The sequence below is a fragment of the Simochromis diagramma genome, unplaced genomic scaffold, assembly GCF_900408965.1.
Source record: "Simochromis diagramma unplaced genomic scaffold, fSimDia1.1 OVJJ01000131.1, whole genome shotgun sequence".
NCBI classification, from domain to species: Eukaryota; Metazoa; Chordata; class Actinopteri; order Cichliformes; family Cichlidae; genus Simochromis; species Simochromis diagramma.
In genome coordinates, this window is record NW_024387200.1 from 6,232,472 (window position 1) to 6,252,549 (window position 20,078).

Here is a 20,078-nt window from a genome sequence, read left to right on the forward strand (position 1 = left end):
ACGATGACGTTTTACGCACGCCCCGCTCCCTCTACATTATCGTTCATTGTTTGGCGTGAGAGCTAGCCTAAGCCAACCTGCTAGTAGGAGGCTAGCTGGAAATAAAACGAGCTTCAGGCTCTTGTGCCTATATAAGCGCCCATATATCTTTCCAGCGTTTATTTGAGAGACTGTCAGATTCAAAATGAGCAAGAGGAAAGCGCCACAGGAGTCGCTAAATGAGGGAATAACAGACTTTCTCGTCGGTACGTTAAGAGATTGTTGAACTCAGCTAACCGTAGCTAGCATGGAAGTTGGGTTCTGTTATTGAATAAAAATACCCACCGTGCTGGTAAACTAACTTTGCACGAGTAGCGGGTATCAAAATATTTTAAATATGGAGTTGTAGTTGTTGGATCTAGTTATCTGGATTACTTACACGTGTGATTTGGTTCGCTCGCTATCTGCCTTGTCATTTAAATGCCTTCTACCTTCAGCTGAATTGGCAGAAGATTAAACTAGCATGAGGGAAATGTGAAGTCTTGCATTGTCCTAACACTGCCTCTGTTTCCAGAATTGGCCAACTACGAGAAAAATGTCAACAGAGCAATACACAAATACAATGCATACAGGTAAGCTCATAATTATGTGAAAACCTGTCCCAGTCACTGGTCTTCATAAAACAAGCGTTTCAAGTGTATTACGTCCACTCAGCCATAAATGATGGTGTTAGTACAACGCCCCCATATTGAAGATTACGGCGTTTATATGACTAAGAATAGACTCATGCTAAAAGAAACATTTTATTGAATTAGAATTTCTTTAAAACACTTAGAGTTAAGAGAAATAACTCTTTCTTTTTTTTTAGTTGCTAAAAACTACATTATTAGACTGAACCCCACATGATCGGATACGCAGCACAGGAAGAACCCCCTTTTAACAGGGGGACCTCCAAAAAGACCTCCAGTAGAACTAGGTTCAGGGAGCCTGTCTGTAGTGACCTGTTTACAACAACAGGAACTTGGAGGTGGTAAAAAGGAATCATAACATGCATTAGTGGTATATAACACATAAAGTGTTAAAAGAGGTTAACTGAATCATGGGAAGCCCCAGAGCAGGCCTTGTCGTTATCAAAAAGGAAGTTTTATAGTGGAGAGGGTGACCGTCTCTTCAGTAATAAACTGGAAGCTGATTCCACTGGAAAGGGGCTGATGGCTGAAATCTTTACAACTTTGTTATTTAGGGTCCAGTAAGCCAAGTAAGCCTCCAGTCCGAGAGTGAAGGACTCTGCTGACATAATAGGATAGAGTCCAGTCATTCAGGACTTAAAATGATTTTAAATTAGATTTTGTATTTAGCAGGGAGCCAATTAAGATAAACTATAATAGGAGAAGTATGATCTAGTGTTCTAGTCCACCAGAAAAGCATCAAGTGCAAGATAAACTTCCTGGATTTATGATTAGGTTTTTGCTGTATGCTGTATCACTGGCTTGGTGTACATGATACATTGTTAATTTTATATACAATACACTAAGTAGAATAGCATTGTCATGTTTACACTTACGATCTAAAATAAATTAACCTAAAGAAAAAGTGGCCTAATTCAATTTTACATATGTTTTTTTGCTAAGACTTATACGGTCCCTTTTTTCTGTGCTTAGGAAAGCAGCATCTACGATTTCTAAGTACCCTCACAAAATCAAAAATGGAGAAGAGGCCAAGAAACTGGTATGTATGTATATGTTGTCATAGGCACACTGATAGATAAAAAAAATATAAATGAAAGAAATATCTTCTTTCTTAACAAAAGAATTGGCATATAGGACAGCAGATTTCTCTTTGCATGTTGTCAAATCAGAGATCATCTTTGATCCTCTCCATGTGCTTTAAAATCTGTGACTTTCACTGTCACAATGACATTGTTAAACCTGGCAGCACCCCCATCATTATTTATCTTGTCTACCACTAATGTGCTCATGCTGCTGTTTATGTGATGGCCTCTGTTGTAGCCTGTTTGTCAACAGCTTCTCTGCACATCTTACATAATCACTGCAGATCACACTGCTGAGCAGCAGCCTCATGATTGTTGTCACATTTCAACAGGATGGTGTTGGAGCTAAAATAGCAGAGAAGATTGATGAGTTTCTGCAAACTGGCAAACTTAGGAAACTGGAAAAGGTGAGTCTAAGAATGTGAGATCACATTACTGATGTCACACTGTAAAAATATTTTTTTAATAGTTATTTTTATGTATATGTACTGAGTTATTACACCGACTGATGCGCTACATTTATATCTTCCAACAGATCCGAAACGATGACACTAGCTCTTCCATCAATTTCCTCACCAGAGTTACTGGAATTGGGTATGTTGTTTGGTTGTTTGGATGTTCAGTCTGTACTTATGATAAAAACAATTATATGTTCATATTCAGAATTAAAATATACCAAGTATATTATTCACTTTCTGTTGTAACATTGTATGTGCTTTATGTTCACTTCAGACCTGCTGCTGCAAGGAAGTTTGTTGAAGAAGGGGTGAAGACTTTAGAAGGTTTGTGTAGCATTTGCCTCAAATTAAAATTGATACATATTTTGTGTGGTTAGTATAATTTTTTCTTTTTTTAGCTTAGTGCCGTGAGCAGGCAACCACACGCCACATGGCTAGAACGCAGCAGGCAAGGTTCAAGCTGACCTGTGGCCCTTTGCTGCATTTCTTTCCTTCTCTTTCTCTCTAATTTCCTGTCCTCTCTACTTACAATCCACAAAAATAGGCAAAGACCAAAAAGTAAGTAAATATAGAATAATTTCCAATGAGAAGGATTCTTGATTTTGTTTTTTTGTTTGTTTTTTAGATTTGAAAAAGATCGAGCACAAGCTAAACCATCATCAACAGATTGGCCTGAAGTAAGTGTGACTAAATGTTCTCCAGATGTTGTCTTGTAGGTTCTTGGTCATCCAGATCATGGTTTGATGTATTTTAAATATATTGAAAAAATGTTTCAGATATTAAAGTTGTTTTTTGCTGTCTTTAGGTACTTTGAAGAGTTTGAGAAAAGGATTCCAAGAGCTGAAATGGAAAAGATGGAGGTGATCAAGCATTTTTATATTTCTAATATCTTTACATGCTTTTTTTCATACAGACTGCCCTTACACTGTGATTTCTTGTATTTATCCAGACTCTTATTCTTGGAGAGTTGGAGAAAGTTGATCAAGAATATATTGGAACAATCTGTGGAAGCTACAGGAGAGGTATTCTTATCAAGTTACTGGTCCATAGGTTTTAGGTTGCAATACCACTTGAGCCTTTTTAATACGGTTCATAACTTCCAGGTGCTGCATCGAGTGGTGATATTGATATTTTGCTGACCCATCCAAACTACACCTCTCAGACTGAGAAGCAGGTAAGACTTAACTCCATCACTCAGTTTAATTACAGGGTGACATGTCTTTTTAATCTTATTTTTTCTTCTGTTTCTGTTTTGCAGCCAAAACTCCTTCATGCTGTGGTTGAGCATTTGGAGTCCATCGGGTTTGTGACTGACACACTGTCCAAAGGAGACACCAAGTTCATGGTGAGGCATCTTGTTTATTTTCTGTCTTACTGAAGGAGGTACTGATTTGTAATGTAGTTAGTACTGTAACTGTACCCAGTCGCTGTAGCGCATGACTGTGGTCATGATGTTCTGGATCTTGTTTTTCTAGGGAGTCTGCCAGCTGCAGCAGAATGATGAGGATGACGAGGAATACCTTCACAGACGTATTGACATTAGGTGCCCTTCTTTAAATTGGTCATTTACATTTGAAACATTTATACAGGCTCATGGGATTCATTTTGTTGCTTCAGGATTCTTTGTCAAGATTGTGTGTAATCATAATTAAGCACTATGCTCTTATGTTTAATTTTGTGTATTTATGGGATCTATTTGTGATGCTGTAATTAAAACAATACCAGTACTGTTTTTCAAGTACCAGGCATTCCCAGTTATTCAGCACAGACAGTAAAGAGGCAACCCTATTTTTGTGTTTGATATTTTAACATGTAGTTTGTTCCTGCTCACTGACAGTCTTTTATTTATTCTCAAAGGTTAATTCCCAAGGATCAGTACTACTGTGGAGTTTTGTATTTTACTGGCAGTGACATCTTCAACAAAAATATGAGGACCCACGCACTGGAGAAGGGCTTCACTCTCAACGAGTACACTATACGACCACTGGGGGTCACTGGTGAGTGTTAGTTCCAAAAAAACAACAACAACGACTAAAACAACAGGGGGAAAAAACTAACTCTTCTCTAGCTCTGAGCAACATATATATCATTCATCACCAACCAGTGATTCATACTATAAGCTTTTAACATGAGCTGTTTTCCTTTGTGCTTCTGTTGTAGGTATGGCAGGGGAGCCTCTGTTGGTGGATAGTGAGAAAGACATCTTTGATTACATCCAGTACAAATACAGAGAGCCGAAGGATCGCAGCGAGTGAAGCAAAGGACAGCTTTACAGTTAGATCTGGAATTAAAGCCACAATTCTCCTAAAAGAAAAGAACTTAAAAAAAAAATGTTTCCTGGTGTGTTACTCTTATCCCTGCTTAGCCATGACATTTATAGAAAATAATGTGAAACCATTTTAATTTGTTTTAATTTTCTTCCCCAGTCATGATATTGTGATATAAACATGACAATGCTTTGAAAGAAAAATTACCTGAGGTTTAATTCTTCACAGTCAGGCATTTGCATCAGTTTTTAAACAGATTTTTAAAATCATCTTCAGTAGTAATTTATTATGTCTTTATTTTACCTCATATGTACCTTTTTAATTTTTGAAAAGCCAAAAAAAGGATAATGACCTGCAAGAAGTAATTACTGTTGACTGGCTCCTGTTACATTTGTTCAACATCACAAACGATGAAGACTGTGGTCATCAGAGCATTCTCCTCGACAACAGTGCTCTTTAACACTTTGCTTTAGTTGTGCAAGGTTTTTAAATTATAGTTTTTTATATATTATTATATTTTTGTTTTCTACTTTGGGCAGACCAATTGGAAATTATAAGGGAACATGCAAGGAATTTATGATTCACAGGCTAGGCTGGTTATTTACAAATACAACTGGTTTGGGACAAAATTGGCATTGAAATCTTCTGACAAATTAGTTGTTTTGGTGGGGTTTTCGTTTGTATATTTGTTTTACTCCATTGCTGTGTGACTGCACTGGTAGAGTTGAGTAATCTATTTTGTGTGAAACAAATCTATAGTGAAGGTTACCACGATCATATCTTCAACGCTTTGTTTTTGAAAGGGGATAGACTAAAGATGCAAAACTTGAATATTTGAATTAAGATAAAACTTAACAACTTACAATATGTTTTACATGTTTACACAAACGTGTCAGAAAATATTTAAGAAAAAAAGGATCTGTGAGGTTAATGCAAATTGTTCATTTTCTGTATGTATGAGTGTAGTAAATGCAATACAAAAACCATATTTGTATTTTTATTTATTTATATTTATTATAACATTTAAAATCTGTAATGTAAATCACTAGGTAATAGTTCATATACCATATTCATGTCATAACCCTTGGGATATAAGCTGAAAGCCATATTTTCAACGATTATGGTTTGTTTACTGCAGGCAACTTTTTCCAGGTACGTTGTATTTACCAAAAACTGTTTCTATGGCCTATTTGTGTTCGTTTGTTTTTCCCCCTTATATACAACAGGGTTTTTTGTTTGTTTGTTTGTTTGTTTTGTTTTTATTTCGTAGGTTTTAAGTTAAATTATGTTAATGTAATATGAGTGAATAATTTAGAGATATATTATTTTTCTTATGCTACTCTGGCATTAAAAATAATTATGTCGTAACGATGATAAGACGACTAGAAAGACATTTCAAGTACTCTGGCATTAAGTTTTTTGGTTTGTTTTTTATTTCTCTTACAAAACAATTAATTTAAACGACAGAAAAATACAACTTTTTAACTTAATTGTGATTTTTTTTTGTAAAAGAGGTAAATTAATTTGTCGTAAATCCTAATGGTGGTATAAGTTATTTACAACGATTGCCACGGCAACAGCAGCAACCGCAAGGCATGATGGGTTGAAATAAAATGCAAGCAGAAATACCAGCAAGATAGGCCCGAGTCAGCCAATGATGGCGCTTTGTGCATTAATATCAGCCAATCGGAACTCGTCGAGCCAGCAGTCTCTTACCGCTACACACCCACATTACTTTTGTGTCAACCACTTCGCGGGAGTTGTCACTTCAGGAGCGGTCATCTCTTTAAAACTAGAGAAACAGTATACGAGAGACTAGTAGGTAAATCAACCAATTCGCATGCAGAAATTTGATTTTAATTAAATATCTTGCAAATGTTACTGAAGCCGTGATGTTTGCGTGTAACGTTAACTGATGTTTGTTCCTTTTTTCTTATTCGGGATGAATGATCAGCTAGTTATGGTGCTTGAGCTAATTAACGCATCATCATCGCTTGTGCATGTGGCCATGTGTTTGCTAGGAAACCACGCTCCTGTTGACACCTTACTTCAGATTAAGTACTGTTTTTGACAAACGTTACGTTTTAACGGGAGCTGTGGATGTATTATTTTGATAACTTATGCTCCGAAGTAGATAGCGACAGGCGTCCATTCTCACTGTTTTCTAACGTAGGGCAGTCGAAGCAATGTGGTTTAATTTGTGCAGTCCGATTTCACAGGCTTGTGGCTGAAATCTCGGAAAATGTGAGACTATATAATCGCAATGTCCTGCGTATCCATAGAAACTACGCAGAGCGCGCGTCCAGCGAGCCTGCAGCTGATTGAAGTTATGCAACACTCGTAGAAAAAGCTAGTTCAAATATTATGTATCAGGTATTATGTAATACCGGCGTCGTCACTAAAATAGGCGTTTTTCCCCTTCTTATTCTGTCGCTAGTCTTGAAGCAGTTAAAGGCTTGAGTCAGACAATGATGAGGACTCTTAGGATGCTCAGGCTCTCCAGTCAGCGGTATTGTGTGCGTGCCAGTGTGCCTGTGAGGATGATGAATTCACCGCTGTGTTTTGGTTTCCCAGGGCAACCATGTCTGACAGAAAGGCAGTGATCAAAAATGCCGACATGTCGGAGGACATGCAGCAGGACGCCGTGGAGTGTGCCACTCAGGCCCTGGAGAAGTACAATATCGAGAAAGACATCGCTGCGTATATTAAAAAGGTAAAGCTAAACAGAAAACATTTTTTAAAAGCACAAACTAGGCTGTACTTAAGTATGCAGGCAAAATCTGGAAGACTGAGGCTATTTTTGCACTCAACCATCCTGTGCATCATTGCAAGTTACACACCCTGCCTGGTATTTGCAATTGTTTCCTCTCTTCCTGAGGAAACCTGTTCCTCTCGAACTGTCTGTCCTTCAGAAGCCTCATGCCCACATTCTTTAGCTCTGTGGTGTAGGGAAAGAAACCAATATCATAAGGAATTTGGGATCAGTGATTTCTTGCAGCTCTTTTTGTATATGTTTGTATCTGACCAGATATTTTACCTTGAATGGGTGGAAAATGTCATCTAAACTTAGCTGTCACACTAGGCCACCCAGTGTATTTCTCCAAATTCAGTGCTTTCCGTTACCCCTGCCCAATGATTGGGGGGGGGGGGGAGGCTTAAATTGGATTTCTTGATTTTTTTTTAATTTTTTTTTTTTAGAATAATCTGAAAATATGGTTCATGATATGGTCAGATAATTTTTACTACAATGTAATCAGTGCAAGAAATCTTCACCTGTTTGAGAGGGGAAAAAAAACAAGACTTTTGACCATCACCTTGTCTTATATAGGATTTGCAGGCATTGTCTTACCCGCTTAACATTTGTGCACTTTTAAAAAAAAATAATAATTTTTTTTTATTTTTTGTTCCACCCAGGAGTTTGACAAGAAGTATAACCCAACCTGGCACTGCATCGTTGGGAGGAACTTTGGCAGTTACGTGACTCATGAGACGAAGCATTTCATTTACTTCTACTTGGGTCAGGTGGCCATTCTGCTGTTTAAGTCTGGCTGAGAGGGGAGGGGAAAGCGTTTTCCCGACACCAGCTGACCATATACAATACGGACTGACTCCACAAAAGGCACTTATCATTCCTTGGCAAGGGGCCGCTGCCTTTTTCTGTGCTGCTTTCTACTTTGTTGTTTTTGAAGATTTAAAACAAAAAAAACAAACTAAAAACTAAAACGTGGCCATGTTAAAGAGATGAAACACTTGTATTTATTTTTGTCTTGTTACATTAGACATGTCATTTTTTTAATTAAAGTATAGCTGTTAAGCTGTTTGGGTCCAATGCCTGCTGTGGTCATTTCACTCCATTTCAGCTTTCAGATTGGTTAATGTGACTATCTTGCATACTGAGGCCACATCTATAACCCCGCCATCAACAAGATGATCATGACTTGTGCCACTCCCAGTCTCTTTCCAGGATGGTGTAATGGGGTTACATTTGTACAGGATGAGCGTTTTCCAATCTGTGCTTCCTCAGGTCTTGATATGACAAAGCGTCTTTCAGTTCATTAAATCCATTAAATGATGAGTCACAGGGTTCTGTTCCAATGCATTATCCTTGGATAAAGCGGGAAAACATTGCATATATATCCATTACTATTCAGGTGACGCCTAGCTTTAATCATAAAGCCAGATGTTTCAAATTGAAGTACAGGTGTTTTTAGGGTTTTATTCTAAATTGACACAAAAGTGAGGCTATTGTACTAAGTCATAAAAAGTCTTAGAAATGTCTACATTTACTTTAAATAACATTACCTTGACCGCACCCATGACTTTGATCATTATGTTCTCAAATGTGCATATGTAGGATTGCTTTTTAACATTTGTTCAGCATCCCAAACAGAGCCTTTACCTGTCAGCTCTCTCTTCTGTGGAACCAGCTTAGTTTGGAATTAGAAAGACAAACACCATCTTTACTTTTTAGATTAGGCTTAAAACGTATCTTCTTCATAAAGCTCTTAGTATGGCTTAATCAGTTGACCCTGAATCCTCCCTTTTCATTGACCTCTTTGGCCTTCCACTCACCTGGTAGCTCACAGGTGTCAAACTCCAGGCCTTTAGGGTCTGTGTCCTGCAGGTTTTAGATGTGTCCTTGATCCAACACAGCTGATTTAAATGGTAAAATCACCTCCTCAACATGTCTCGAAGTTCCCCAGAGGCCTGGTAATGAACTAATCATTTGATTCAAATGTGTTGAGATCTAAAACCTGTACGACACCAGCCCTTGTGGTCTGGAGTTTCCACACCCCTGTAAGCTCAAGCTTCAAATTCTGGTGAGTTGCAGGTGAAGATTTTTTCCTGGTCAGGAGAGCCACCAGAAGATTGAAGGAGGGGTGTATCATATACAAGACAGGGTGAATAGTTTGGAGAACATTAGAGGCAAGACATTAATGCCAGGAGGGAGAGAATATATTGTTAAATTTGTGCCAAACATGAGACCAAGGAGGATGAAAAGTGCACGCAAAACAAAAAAGCAAAAGGCTATATGGAGAGATTATCCACTGTAGTGACCCCTTAAGAGTACAGCTAGAACACTTCTCTGCTCATCCATATCATCTTGATCTCACCTCATAGCCAATCAACATGAGTTGTCCATAGGTTGAATTCACCCCTAATCCTATTCATCAACCTCATCTCCTGTCTTCAGTGTTTGTTTCAGTCTCCAAACCACAAACATAGCTGGCCTCAACCACCTTGGTAAACATTCGCTTTCATTGTTGCTATGTTTTTAAAATCACATCACTTCTGATACTTCTCCACCCTTTGTTGCTTTGGATAGTTGACCCATATAGATGGACATGTATATTACAATGTGCTACTGAATTGGCCAGGTTAATTATTAAGGACCATATGCAAAGAATTTAAGTAAAAACCAGATGAGACATGGCATGAAGCGGTCACTGTTTATTTCAACACATTTAGAAAACCAGCTTGTGAGGGTAGACGCCATTAGACAGGAAGAAGGAAGAGCGCAGGTACCCTTGCAGCTGAGGTACTTTCTTGATAAGGGGCAACAGCTGAGAATCAACGGCTTTCTGGTCCTCCTTCCTCTGCTCTGTCAGCTGGAATTTCTGTACGTGAAGAAAACCAACGAGTCAGTCGTTTTTAATCCAAAAGCTCATTTTCAGTACAGTAAAAATTCATTTTAACAGAATATATATATTACCTCTTTTTCTGTATCAAAGATTTCTCCCTCCTGGTGACGGGGCCTCCTCAGCTTCTTCTTCTTGAAGTAGGCATCGTTGAGGGTTTTGGGGATCTTCATACCAGAGATGTCAATTTTGGTGTTTGTGGCAATCACAAACTTCTGGTGGGCCCTGCGCACGGGGACTCTGTTCAGGGCAAGAGGGCCTGTGCAAAGGAAACAAAGATTACAAGAGTTTAAAAGATGCTCAACATCTTTCTTGTAATTTAATTTATTACAGGTTCTACTGCCATGTGCGTAACTGTGAAGTAATGACAGTATTTAAAGAAGAACAAAACCCATCCTTACCAGTGACGAGCAGGAGACCACTGGAGAGCTGCTTCAGGAAGACCACGCGCTGAAATAAAAAGTGCAATTTAAGCATTAAAGAATTAAGAATTAACATTACAGCATCCATTGCTCCATATATCCTGTGTCAACATGAATAAGACCATTTTAACATTTTAACTATGGTAGTGGGTAGACCAGTTTAATAACCTCAGTCGGCTTTAATGCCAAGTTATTAAGATTGGAGAAAAGTAATCTTTTTGACGTGCTCTCCTAATTTTAATGAAGGGCCTCTCTGCCTCTCAGTTCCACAGCTGAAGCATTATTTAGGTCAGCCGCAGTTTGAAGTGTGTGGGAACGCTCGCTTCCATAACTCGCCCATGCAGCATTCAAGAGTAGGAGCGACAATGTCTGTGGTAGTGAGGGTGTGATTATGGTGATGTACCCAGTGTGTTTGATAAGCAACCTTCAGCAGGTTTATTTTCAGGAAAAATGTATCTGATACCACGTGTTTTGCATCTATTCACTGTTTTTTTTTTTTTTTTTTTAATTAAAGTTCTATGATAATTCATGGCAGAAAATAATGCTCAACAGATCATTAGCAAACTATGCTGAAATATGCCTCAGCTTGGGTTCTTTTGGCAAAGTCCATTAACTGTAGACTGAGTGCTTCACTGGCGTGTTCATGCAGTGATGCAGTTCACGTTCAATGTAGTTTATATTTGACATGAACTGCCTGCTAGCCCTATAAAACTAACTCATTAATATTACTATGAAAATTCTTCTATAATGAACTAAACTATGAATTGCAAACAAAACATGACCGACACCAAAGCTATCACTGCTATGGATCCTTCATACGGCATGAAGGCAGTTTCCAACTGTGGAGGATTTGTTTTTGCTCTTCTAGAGTAACAAAGCCAACAGATTTACACGATATCACATTTTTCATGGCTCAGAATGGGCCTTAGAAGGAACCACAAATAGGTACCAATCTAACTTCCAGTGATATTTCTGTCCATTTGAAAAACAAAAGTGTCCATTATGGTTCAGTATACAAGACCAACATTAACAAAACTCATGACTATGCCCTTTGGGGTTGACTAAGTCTTCTATGGGTGACAGTTTTTGTTTTGTTTTTTGATTACATAATACCTAAAAATAAATAAATAAATAAATATAACACCTCGTGATTCCAGCAAGTTTTAACTTATGGCAAGCAGAGCTGATTTGGTCCTAAAGCAAGATCCTTGCTCTCATGACACCCAGAGTGGACTTTCCACTAAAGATAAACCAGGTGACATTGAAACAGAATATTCATCTGTAATGTGACATCATCAACTGATGCTACAGCCTGAAAAAGTCAGCCTGTGTGAAGCTGCAAGTGCTCCTGCTAATTGATGAGACTGACTCATTATTGAGGCATATGCCAGAAACTGTTGTCACCTTTCCACGGTGGCGCCCAGTGAGCAGAATGAGGACAGTTCCTGGTGTGATGGAGGCACGCAGGTTCCTCTTGTGCTGGGAGAAGGGCTTGATCCCATGGCTCTTCAGTTTACGGGGCACGTCCTCTGTGGGGTAGTAGCGGGGCTGTCGGAGTAGAAAATAAAACTTTAGATTTGTGTTGTATGTTGTTGTCAATATATAAACTTTATGGACAAATGTTTGCCTCCAAAAAACCACAACATGACCACAAGGCAATAAACGTCACGCACGATTAAAAACACTGTGTATTAACTGTGTCTGTGTTTGAACAGACAGAATTCCAAATTTTACCTACATAAAACAAATCTTAATAGAAAGGACAAATGTATATGCATTACTCACCATCTTGCGCAGTTTGACAACACGAGTGCCTCCGTTCTTGTCTCCTCCAACGGTTTTGACGACAGTGGCCTTGGGTCTAGCCTTGATCTTCTTTTCCACCTGAAGGAGAACAAATTACCATCAAAACAAATGGCAAAGAAAAAGTGGCATGCCTTTGACCATTATTAAACGATTTGTGTGGTGTCAAAGGTCTGCCCTTACCTTGGTCTCAGTGGTTTTGGTCTTCCTCTTGTACATGGCCCTGCGAGCATACATAGCGGACCGGGAGTAGCGACCGATGCCCCGGGCCAGAACCGGGTTCCGGCTCCCGTGCTTCTTCTTCTTGGCAGCTTTGTCTCCCTCTGCCATCTGACACAAAGTAAAAAGAAGGTAGATGTTTGTTAGGGTCTCAGATGAGCAATGATTTATGATACCACAGTGATGTTATTGGAATGTGTTCCTAGGTTTATTGCACTAACAACAGCAGAACAGCAATGTATTAAGACCTTAAACTCTAAGCTGTTGTGCTGCTAGCATTTCTGCACAAACTATTAGTAAGCACCAGTAAACACTAAGAAACTATAAAGTACTATGAAAATGATTTGGCTGGTTACTACCAAAGAGCCATCATAAATGCAGAAGCATGACAAGTAACGCTGGCTAGCCGTTAGCAACTTTCCGGGCTAACCAGCCATTTCTCGTCTTCATTTACAATTAGACAAAATTGATTTCTTAACATTTCCAGGTTTAAATGAAATACCCAAACACCGACAGCGAATTAGTGGAATGAATAAAACCGAGGACTGAAGAAATACGACACGTTTCAACCACCAGCCTTGCTAACGTTACAGGCTGTACGGAGGCTAGCCGGCGGCCTAAACCTGCACATCTAAGCATATCTACAGTAACATGAAGAATAAATCATGGCAATAATGAGGTCTACCGTATAGTCTAAACATAATGAATCGTCTCATGATAATTGGAGAGAGTATTTTTTATTCTCTAACAAGGATGAAAGCAGATTTCTTTCCCACAGTAACACGAAGGCAAGGCTGTCTTACCTTTGCTATGAAAAAAAGACCGACATCCGGGCATGTGACGTATATAAGGACGCTGGGCAATGGCGTTGACGTAATTACGTTAAGTTTACATGATGTGATGGTACTTGTAGTCCACATAATGATTTTCTGTTGCTCTAGTCCCATTTCCATAAATACCTCCTCGGATCGACTCGGCACGGTTCGTCACGGTTTTTAGGGTTTTTCATTAGGTCATGGCACCTGGTACCAGGTATTATTTAGTACCTGTTCTGCCAAAGTTCCAAGCCATCCGAGCAGTTCATAAATTGTGACATTGTCAGACTGCATGCCACCGATTGGCTGGGTCACAGGCGTTACTCAATGATTAATAAGAGCATTTCGTTCAACACCGCCATTTTTGAAATCCAGCAATGAGGGAAATGGCTACAAAAAACAATCCCATGTTCCCAGAGTCTGACGAAAAGACACAGGCAGAGCAGCAGGTATATTCTTGACTGGATGTCCACCTTTGTTGTAGCATTCATCTTGCCTTGTCTCGAGACCATGCACATTTCGAGGTACTACACTGTAATGGAAAATCATTTGATCCAAGTCTAGTGGCGAGTCGGCCCAAATAGGTTCGAATGGAAAAGGAGCTTATGTAGCATAGGCGAGTTTAGACCCTTCTCCATAAGAGCACCACAAAAATAACTATATTAAAACTAGTTATGATCGCATATTTTAATATTCTTTTCTGACTGTCTTCAAATGTTATATTTTCCTAACTTGTCTGCTGGCAACAGTACAGGACAGAATGAAGACAGGTTTTATGTACAGTATTGTTGATGTCATGATGTTACAGTGTGCTTACAGAGGCATTGCTACTTCAACAGTGTGGCTTGTCATTAATATCCTTATAAGACTGCATTAGAAAGAACAGTGTCACCAGAGTCACCTGCAGTGGACTCCACTCCAAATCAATTGGTCCCTCCCCGCTGCCTGCCGCAGACTCCACGCCATCTGCCGCGGATTCCACGCCGCCACCTGCCGCGGACACCACCGTGGAGTCCACCTGCCAATCCTCCAAAGGGTGCCAGCCACCAGCTAATCCACACTGCAGCAGACCACCTGCCAATCCACGCCACCGCCGGCCGCCTGCTAATTGCCACAATCCAAGCCACTTGAAAGGTCCCGCCTTCGCCCCGTCGTTGGCCTCTGGTCCTGTCGTCCATGGGTCTTCGCTGTAATGCTTGACCCCTAGACCTGCTGCGCTTTCTTTGTCGGCTTCCAGATCACAATTGCGTCTGCCGGTGGCCTCGTGACCGACTTCCTGAACAGTTGTCTCTTCCAACAGTCTTGAGGACAGTGGTGTTTGTTCTAGCATTAATATTCTTCTTCTTCACCTGAAGCAGAACAAATTATCATCAAAACAAGTGGCGAAGAAAAAGTTGCTAAATTGACAACCCTGTGTCCAAATTCATGGGCTGCATCCTCCTGAGGACCCGGCCTTCGCGGTCTACGTGGGCCGGGTCCTCAGAAGGTCGGGTAGGCCGGAAGTAAACGGCTGGGGAAATTGGATGGTCTAGCCTTCTGATTAGCGTCACCGCAGTCTCGGTGGAGTTTAATAAACTCAGCCGTCTGCTCTTTGCTATCTAAAATATAACAGGACACTGGCGTAAATTCTCGACCGTCTCATACTTCTGTTTAATCAGTTTTCTGTTTGACGTTTAGTCAGCTGTGTAAAAACCAAGTAGGAACCCACCCGGGGGATTAATAAAGTTTTATTTTATCTAATCTAATCTAATAACTTTAATCTCAGCCAAACTGATTTACTCACAAACAAACAAAACACTGAAAAAGTCCGCGGTGATCTGAAAATGATGTGCCGGGAGCTGTGCCGGGAGTTGTGCCGTTCTCGGCAGCTTCAGTGACCCTCGAGCTCCCGGCTAGCTATCGAGCTGGTGGGTAGCAGATGTCTCCGAAAACGTCGAAGCACTTTTGCAAATACGCGATATCTTGATAAACCAAGCAGATATTTGATGTTTACACAGCTACTTTCTCGCCTGAAAATATGTTAAAAGTTTATTTTGTGACCCAGAAAGATTAGTATGAGTAATTTTAAAACTTAGTAGCGGCCGCCATTGTTGGAAACTGGAGTTTGGCTGGGCCGCGCTATGAATTCTGGGATATGGTAGGCCACGAAGGACACACCTGACCCATCCTTCAAATTCGGGGAAAAGGAGGACGCATTTGTCGGCTGCATTCGGAGGAGTCTACAAATTTGGACAGCCTTCGGCGCGTCGCTGTGACGTAATCGGTCTAGAAATGCGGCCTCAGGAGGATGCAGGCCATGAATTTGGACACGACCCATGACAAGTATCGCTAGCTAGCCATTAGCAACTTGTTACAACTTTCCCGGCCAACCAGACATTTCTCTTCTTCATTTTCGTTAAGACGAAATTAATTTCTTAAAATTTCCATGGTTTAATGAAGTACCCAAACACTGACAGCGAATTAATGAAATAAATAACAAAGAGGACTGAAGGAATAAAACACGTTTCTACCACCATCCTAGCTAAGGCGAGCGCAGAGGCGAGCGGTGGCCTAAAGCTGCACATCTAAAGATATCAACAGTATCATGACGAATAAAACATGGAAATAATGCTATCTACTGTATCGTCTAAACATAAAGAATCATCTCATGATAATTGGAGAGTGTTTTTTATTCTGTATCATGGATGAAAGCAGATTTTTTTTCCTACAGCAACACGAAGGCACGGCTGTCTTACCTTTCCGAAGACAAAAAGATCGACATCCAAGCATGTGATGTATATAAGGACGCTGGGGAAGGGTGTTGCCCAGCGTCGTTACGTTAAGTTTACGTTAAGTTTACAGGATGTGATGGTACTTGTAGTCCAAATAATGATTTTCTGTTGCTCTAGACCCTTTTCCATAAACACCTCCGCGGATCAACTCAGTTCGGTTTGCCTCAGTTTTCAGGGTTTTCCATTTGGTCATAGTACCTGGTACCAGATACTTTTTTAGTACCTGCTCGGCCACAGTTCCAAGCGGTCCGAGAAGGTCCTAAATTGTGATACTCGATGATTCATGACAGCATTTTGTTCACAAATATCAACACCGCCATTTCCGAAACCCGGAAAAGAGGGAAATGGCAACGAAAAACAATCCTGTGTTCCCCGATTCTGACGAAAAGGCACAGACAGAACAACAAGTATATTCTTGCCTCGACGTCCGCCATTGTTGTAGCATTCATGTTGCATGTTAATTGCATTGTGGGGCGCTCGGATGCCACACCACTTCTTGGACTTCTGCTTCTTGGATCAAAGCTGTTGGTCCCTCTCTGCTGCATGCCACAGACTACATGCCAGTACCTGCCATGGTCTCCATGCCGCTGCCTGCCACCACACCGGAGTGGATTCCACCTGCCAAGGGTATCCCAAGGGTCACCATCTCAATTGCTGCCAGCCACCAATGAATCCACGCTCCAGCAGGCCACCTGCCAATCGCTGCAAGCCACCAACTAAGCCACCTGAAGGATTCTGTTGTTGGTTTCCAGTGCTGTTACCCATTAGTCTTCGCTGTAATGGTTGAACCCTAGGCCTGCTTTGCCTGCTTTGTCATCTTCCAGATCACCATCATGTCCAATGCTGGCCACGCGACTGCCCTCCCAAACTGTTGTCTCTTCCAACAGTCTTGATGACTAGCCTTAGGTCTAGCCTTACTCTTATTCTCCACCTGGAGCAAAACAAATTATCATCTAAAAAAGTGACAAAGAAAAAGTGGCATGTCTTTGATCAATATTAAAAAAAATGTATGGCACCACAGGTCTGCCTCTTGGTCTCAGTGGTCTTGGTCTTTTTCTTATATATAGCCCTGCGAGCAGACCAGCAGTAGCGACCGATGCCCCGGGCCAGAACCGGGTTCTGGCTCCCGTGCTTCTTCTTCTTGGCAGCTTTGTCTCCCTCTGCCATCTGACACAAAGTAAAAAGAAGGTAGATGTTTGGTAGAGTCTCAGATGAGCAACGGTTTGTTGTACCACAGTGATGTTATGGGATTAAGTTCCTAGGTTTATTACTCTTCTAACACTGGTTTTTAGCAGCAGGACTCCAGCACCAACTACAGCAGAATAGCAATGTTTCAAGATCTCAAACTCTAAGCTGTAGTGCTGCTGGTCTAAGCACCAGTAAATTCCAAGAAACTATAACATACTATGACCCAGTGTTTTCTAGTTTGTGGAGTTTGTTGCTTAATATTGAAAACTTTTCTGTTCTTCCAAGGTTCATGATAACTTTTAAGTCTTTTAATAAGTATGTTTGAGTTAGTCTTCAGTTCCTTGTGACTTTTCAGTTTCTTTCCCTTAGTGTCTCGTCTCCTCCTGTGGTTAGTCAGTCTTGTTTTCACATTTGTTTGTTTGTTTTTTCATCTCAGTGATTGGTGGTTCTTTTGTGTCTATTTAGTGTCAATCACGTCCCCATGTCTGTTTCTCCCCTGGCCCCAGTGTCAAGCCTGTGTGTCTTAGTCTACATCTCAGTGTGTTTCGTTTTATTTTAACAGTGTCTCGTCCTGTGTTCTGCATGTTCAGTTTTGCTTCCCCTGTCTTATTATGTGTGATTTGTTCCTCCTGTGTTCCCACCTGTCGCCCATCCTTTCGTTATCCTGTGTGTATTTAAATCGTCAATCTCTCTCTGCTCATTGGTCATTTATGTATCACAGCACGAAAGCTGCCTCTTTTGTTTTATTTCTCCCGCCTCTGAGTCCTGTGCTTGGATCCTACCATTGCCTGCCACATAGTCTACTATGACAATAAGGAAGTAATGTCACAAATCCATGATGCAGATTTAAAACACACTTTAACTGAAATATACCAAAAGTCCAAACGGTTCTGATAAAGCGGGGACATTGTTGTGACTTATAAAGCATCTGCTTAATTTTATTTTTTTCTCTAAATAGGGTCCAAAACATGCTGTTGTAGCTTAAATCACTAGAGTTTATTAGCAAGGACCTGACTTTATTATTATTTTAGCTAAACATTTCTATTCCTCTTGTGGCTGAATTTGGCTTCAGTGTTTGTAAATCAGTGTCCAGCAGCGGTCTGTATTCAGTTTGAATATTGCTGTAAATTGATATGGATCAGTTTATACCTTTTATTAACTGTAACATTTAACTTTTGGGTGACAGCACAAGGGAATAGAGAATGAGAGAGCAAGATGAAAACGGCAAAGAGAGAGAGCAAAAAGAAACAGGTAAGAATGGACTTGTGGTGAAATTCACCAAAAATTATAAAGCTGTAGCTTCCATTTTTCTACATTCATTGATGATGATTTCACATAACTAAGTAGTGTGCTGTACTGTTATCAATTATGGATCCCTAACCTGCTCTTATAATAATTATCATAAGATTATATTTTTCTTTTTTCCTGTGAATATAATTCTAGTTGAGTGGTGAGGAAGAAGAGAGAGATGTTGTAGAAGAACAGGAAGAAGGAGAGAGCAGGTAGTAAAGTTAGGTGAAAAAAATATATTTATAGAATTAGTGTATATTTAAAAAATATACACTAATTCTTTGTGTATTTCAAGGATGTTCAGTAGCAAAAAAAAAAAAAGTCAGTGGACGTTGTAAACAGAGCATGTTGATATAAATAATGGCATTTTTTCACTCTAAACATGTCTCATAAAGGATGGCTGCCATTACATTGATATGACGGACTAGAAATCTGTCTCCACTAGTGAAATTGGGGTACATGATGCTGTGTTCTGAGACTGCATACTAAAGGGAGTGTTTGTATAAATTCAAAAACTTTAATAAAAAGCAACTCTATTACCAGTTTGCTTCATGTACAGGTCTATAGACTGGTGATTGTCCAGTGTCTGTTCTGAATAATGCTATTCCATGATTCAATAGCTTGCAGAATCTCCTTTAACAGTAATAATTTGAAATAATCTTCTTTTAAGTATGACATATTTAGTCTCCCGTGTCAGATACCTGTGGAAAAAAAGTTCTCTACCCTTCTTTAATTTATCACTTAACTTCATTGAATGCACAGCCCTATTAATTCAGTCTGGTTGACATATGGACTTTTACTGAACCATTCCAACAACTTGATTTTTTCTGCCAGTCTGTTGTAGTTTGTCCTGTTGCATGAACCAGTTTCAGTGTGAAGGCTTCGCATCTGACAGTAGAATACTGAGGCTTGGACCTCCTCCAGTTAATGACAACGTGTACAACCATTGGAGATGTGAGCAGGACAGATGGAACAACTGACGGAAAAAGTGTGGACTTTATACCAGTTTTTAAATTGTGTTGATAGGTAACGTAAAACCAGAGTTATGATAAAAATATATGCAGTGTTTGGTTTTCTTCCTGAATCCTATCGTTGTTTATATTTACTGCAAAAAGAAACAGTAATAACGGTGTTTTATAAGGAAAGCGCTCGAAAGCACTCACGCCTGTGAGCAAAAACAAAACCACCCCCGCGCCTCCCCGCCTTTCCTATTGGTGGAAACATGTACGATGTGGACCAATCAAAAAATGATATGGCAACATGGCATTTAGTTGTTTAGGAAGGGGGAAAGTTTTAGGAGTGACGGAGGTGTTTTGAGATGTGACAGATTTGCAACGTTCAGCGCAAATCTTGTGTAGTGTAGTCAATAGTTTTGTTTTGTGTGTCAGAACAATGAGGCGACTACTGGATGTTACAGGTGTTACAGGAGTGATACATCTCCTGTTGTCAGGCCTGC

General features: G+C 40.0%; 3 protein-coding genes across 4 annotated transcripts; 2 read left to right on the top strand and 1 right to left on the bottom strand.

The window, feature by feature from the left end:
* Nucleotides 1-34: 34 nt before the first annotated feature.
* On the top strand, nt 35-5,461 carry polb (polymerase (DNA directed), beta). Its single transcript, XM_040050258.1, has 14 exons — nt 35-245; nt 554-611; nt 1,641-1,707; nt 2,083-2,157; nt 2,286-2,344; nt 2,483-2,532; nt 2,834-2,885; nt 3,014-3,068; nt 3,158-3,230; nt 3,312-3,382; nt 3,467-3,553; nt 3,684-3,751; nt 4,066-4,205; nt 4,369-5,461. Exons 1-14 carry the CDS (start codon nt 185-187, stop codon nt 4,461-4,463), a joined length of 1,011 nt encoding a protein of 336 aa, XP_039906192.1. The 5' UTR covers nt 35-184; the 3' UTR covers nt 4,464-5,461.
* Nucleotides 5,462-6,165: 704 nt separating this feature from the next.
* On the top strand, nt 6,166-8,304 carry dynll1 (dynein, light chain, LC8-type 1). Of its 2 annotated transcripts, none has more exons than XM_040050264.1 (3): nt 6,166-6,297; nt 7,050-7,188; nt 7,890-8,304. In XM_040050264.1, the coding sequence occupies exons 2-3, from the start codon at nt 7,057-7,059 to the stop codon at nt 8,025-8,027; spliced, it is 270 nt and encodes an 89-aa protein (XP_039906198.1). In that variant the 5' UTR covers nt 6,166-6,297; nt 7,050-7,056; the 3' UTR covers nt 8,028-8,304. The 2 variants fall into 2 exon arrangements, with proteins under 2 accessions (XP_039906198.1, XP_039906199.1); XM_040050265.1 differs by having other exon boundaries at nt 6,168-6,293.
* A 1,607-nt stretch (nt 8,305-9,911) lies between these two features.
* rpl6 (ribosomal protein L6) lies at nt 9,912-12,692 on the bottom strand. Its single transcript, XM_040050263.1, has 6 exons — nt 12,523-12,692; nt 12,322-12,420; nt 11,941-12,084; nt 10,516-10,564; nt 10,189-10,373; nt 9,912-10,093 (listed from the first exon to the last, which is right to left on the bottom strand). Exons 1-6 carry the CDS (start codon nt 12,667-12,669, stop codon nt 9,941-9,943), a joined length of 777 nt encoding a protein of 258 aa, XP_039906197.1. The 5' UTR covers nt 12,670-12,692; the 3' UTR covers nt 9,912-9,940.
* Between the last annotated feature and the right edge of the window lie 7,386 nt (nt 12,693-20,078).

Coding starts and splice junctions, on each gene's coding strand:
- polb (XM_040050258.1), top strand. CDS start 185: ATGAGCAAGAGGAAAGCGCCACAGGAGTCGCTAAATGAGGGAATAACA. Junction 2,345..2,482: donor ACCAGAGTTACTGGAATTGG/GTATGTTGTTTG, acceptor TGTTCACTTCAG/ACCTGCTGCTGCAAGGAAGT. Junction 3,231..3,311: donor CTGTGGAAGCTACAGGAGAG/GTATTCTTATCA, acceptor CATAACTTCCAG/GTGCTGCATCGAGTGGTGAT.
- dynll1 (XM_040050264.1), top strand. CDS start 7,057: ATGTCTGACAGAAAGGCAGTGATCAAAAATGCCGACATGTCGGAGGAC. Junction 7,189..7,889: donor TCGCTGCGTATATTAAAAAG/GTAAAGCTAAAC, acceptor TGTTCCACCCAG/GAGTTTGACAAGAAGTATAA.
- rpl6 (XM_040050263.1), bottom strand. CDS start 12,669: ATGGCAGAGGGAGACAAAGCTGCCAAGAAGAAGAAGCACGGGAGCCGG. Junction 12,085..12,321: donor TTGTCAAACTGCGCAAGATG/GTGAGTAATGCA, acceptor CTACTCCGACAG/CCCCGCTACTACCCCACAGA. Junction 10,565..11,940: donor CTGGGCGCCACCGTGGAAAG/GTGACAACAGTT, acceptor TTTTTATTTCAG/CGCGTGGTCTTCCTGAAGCA.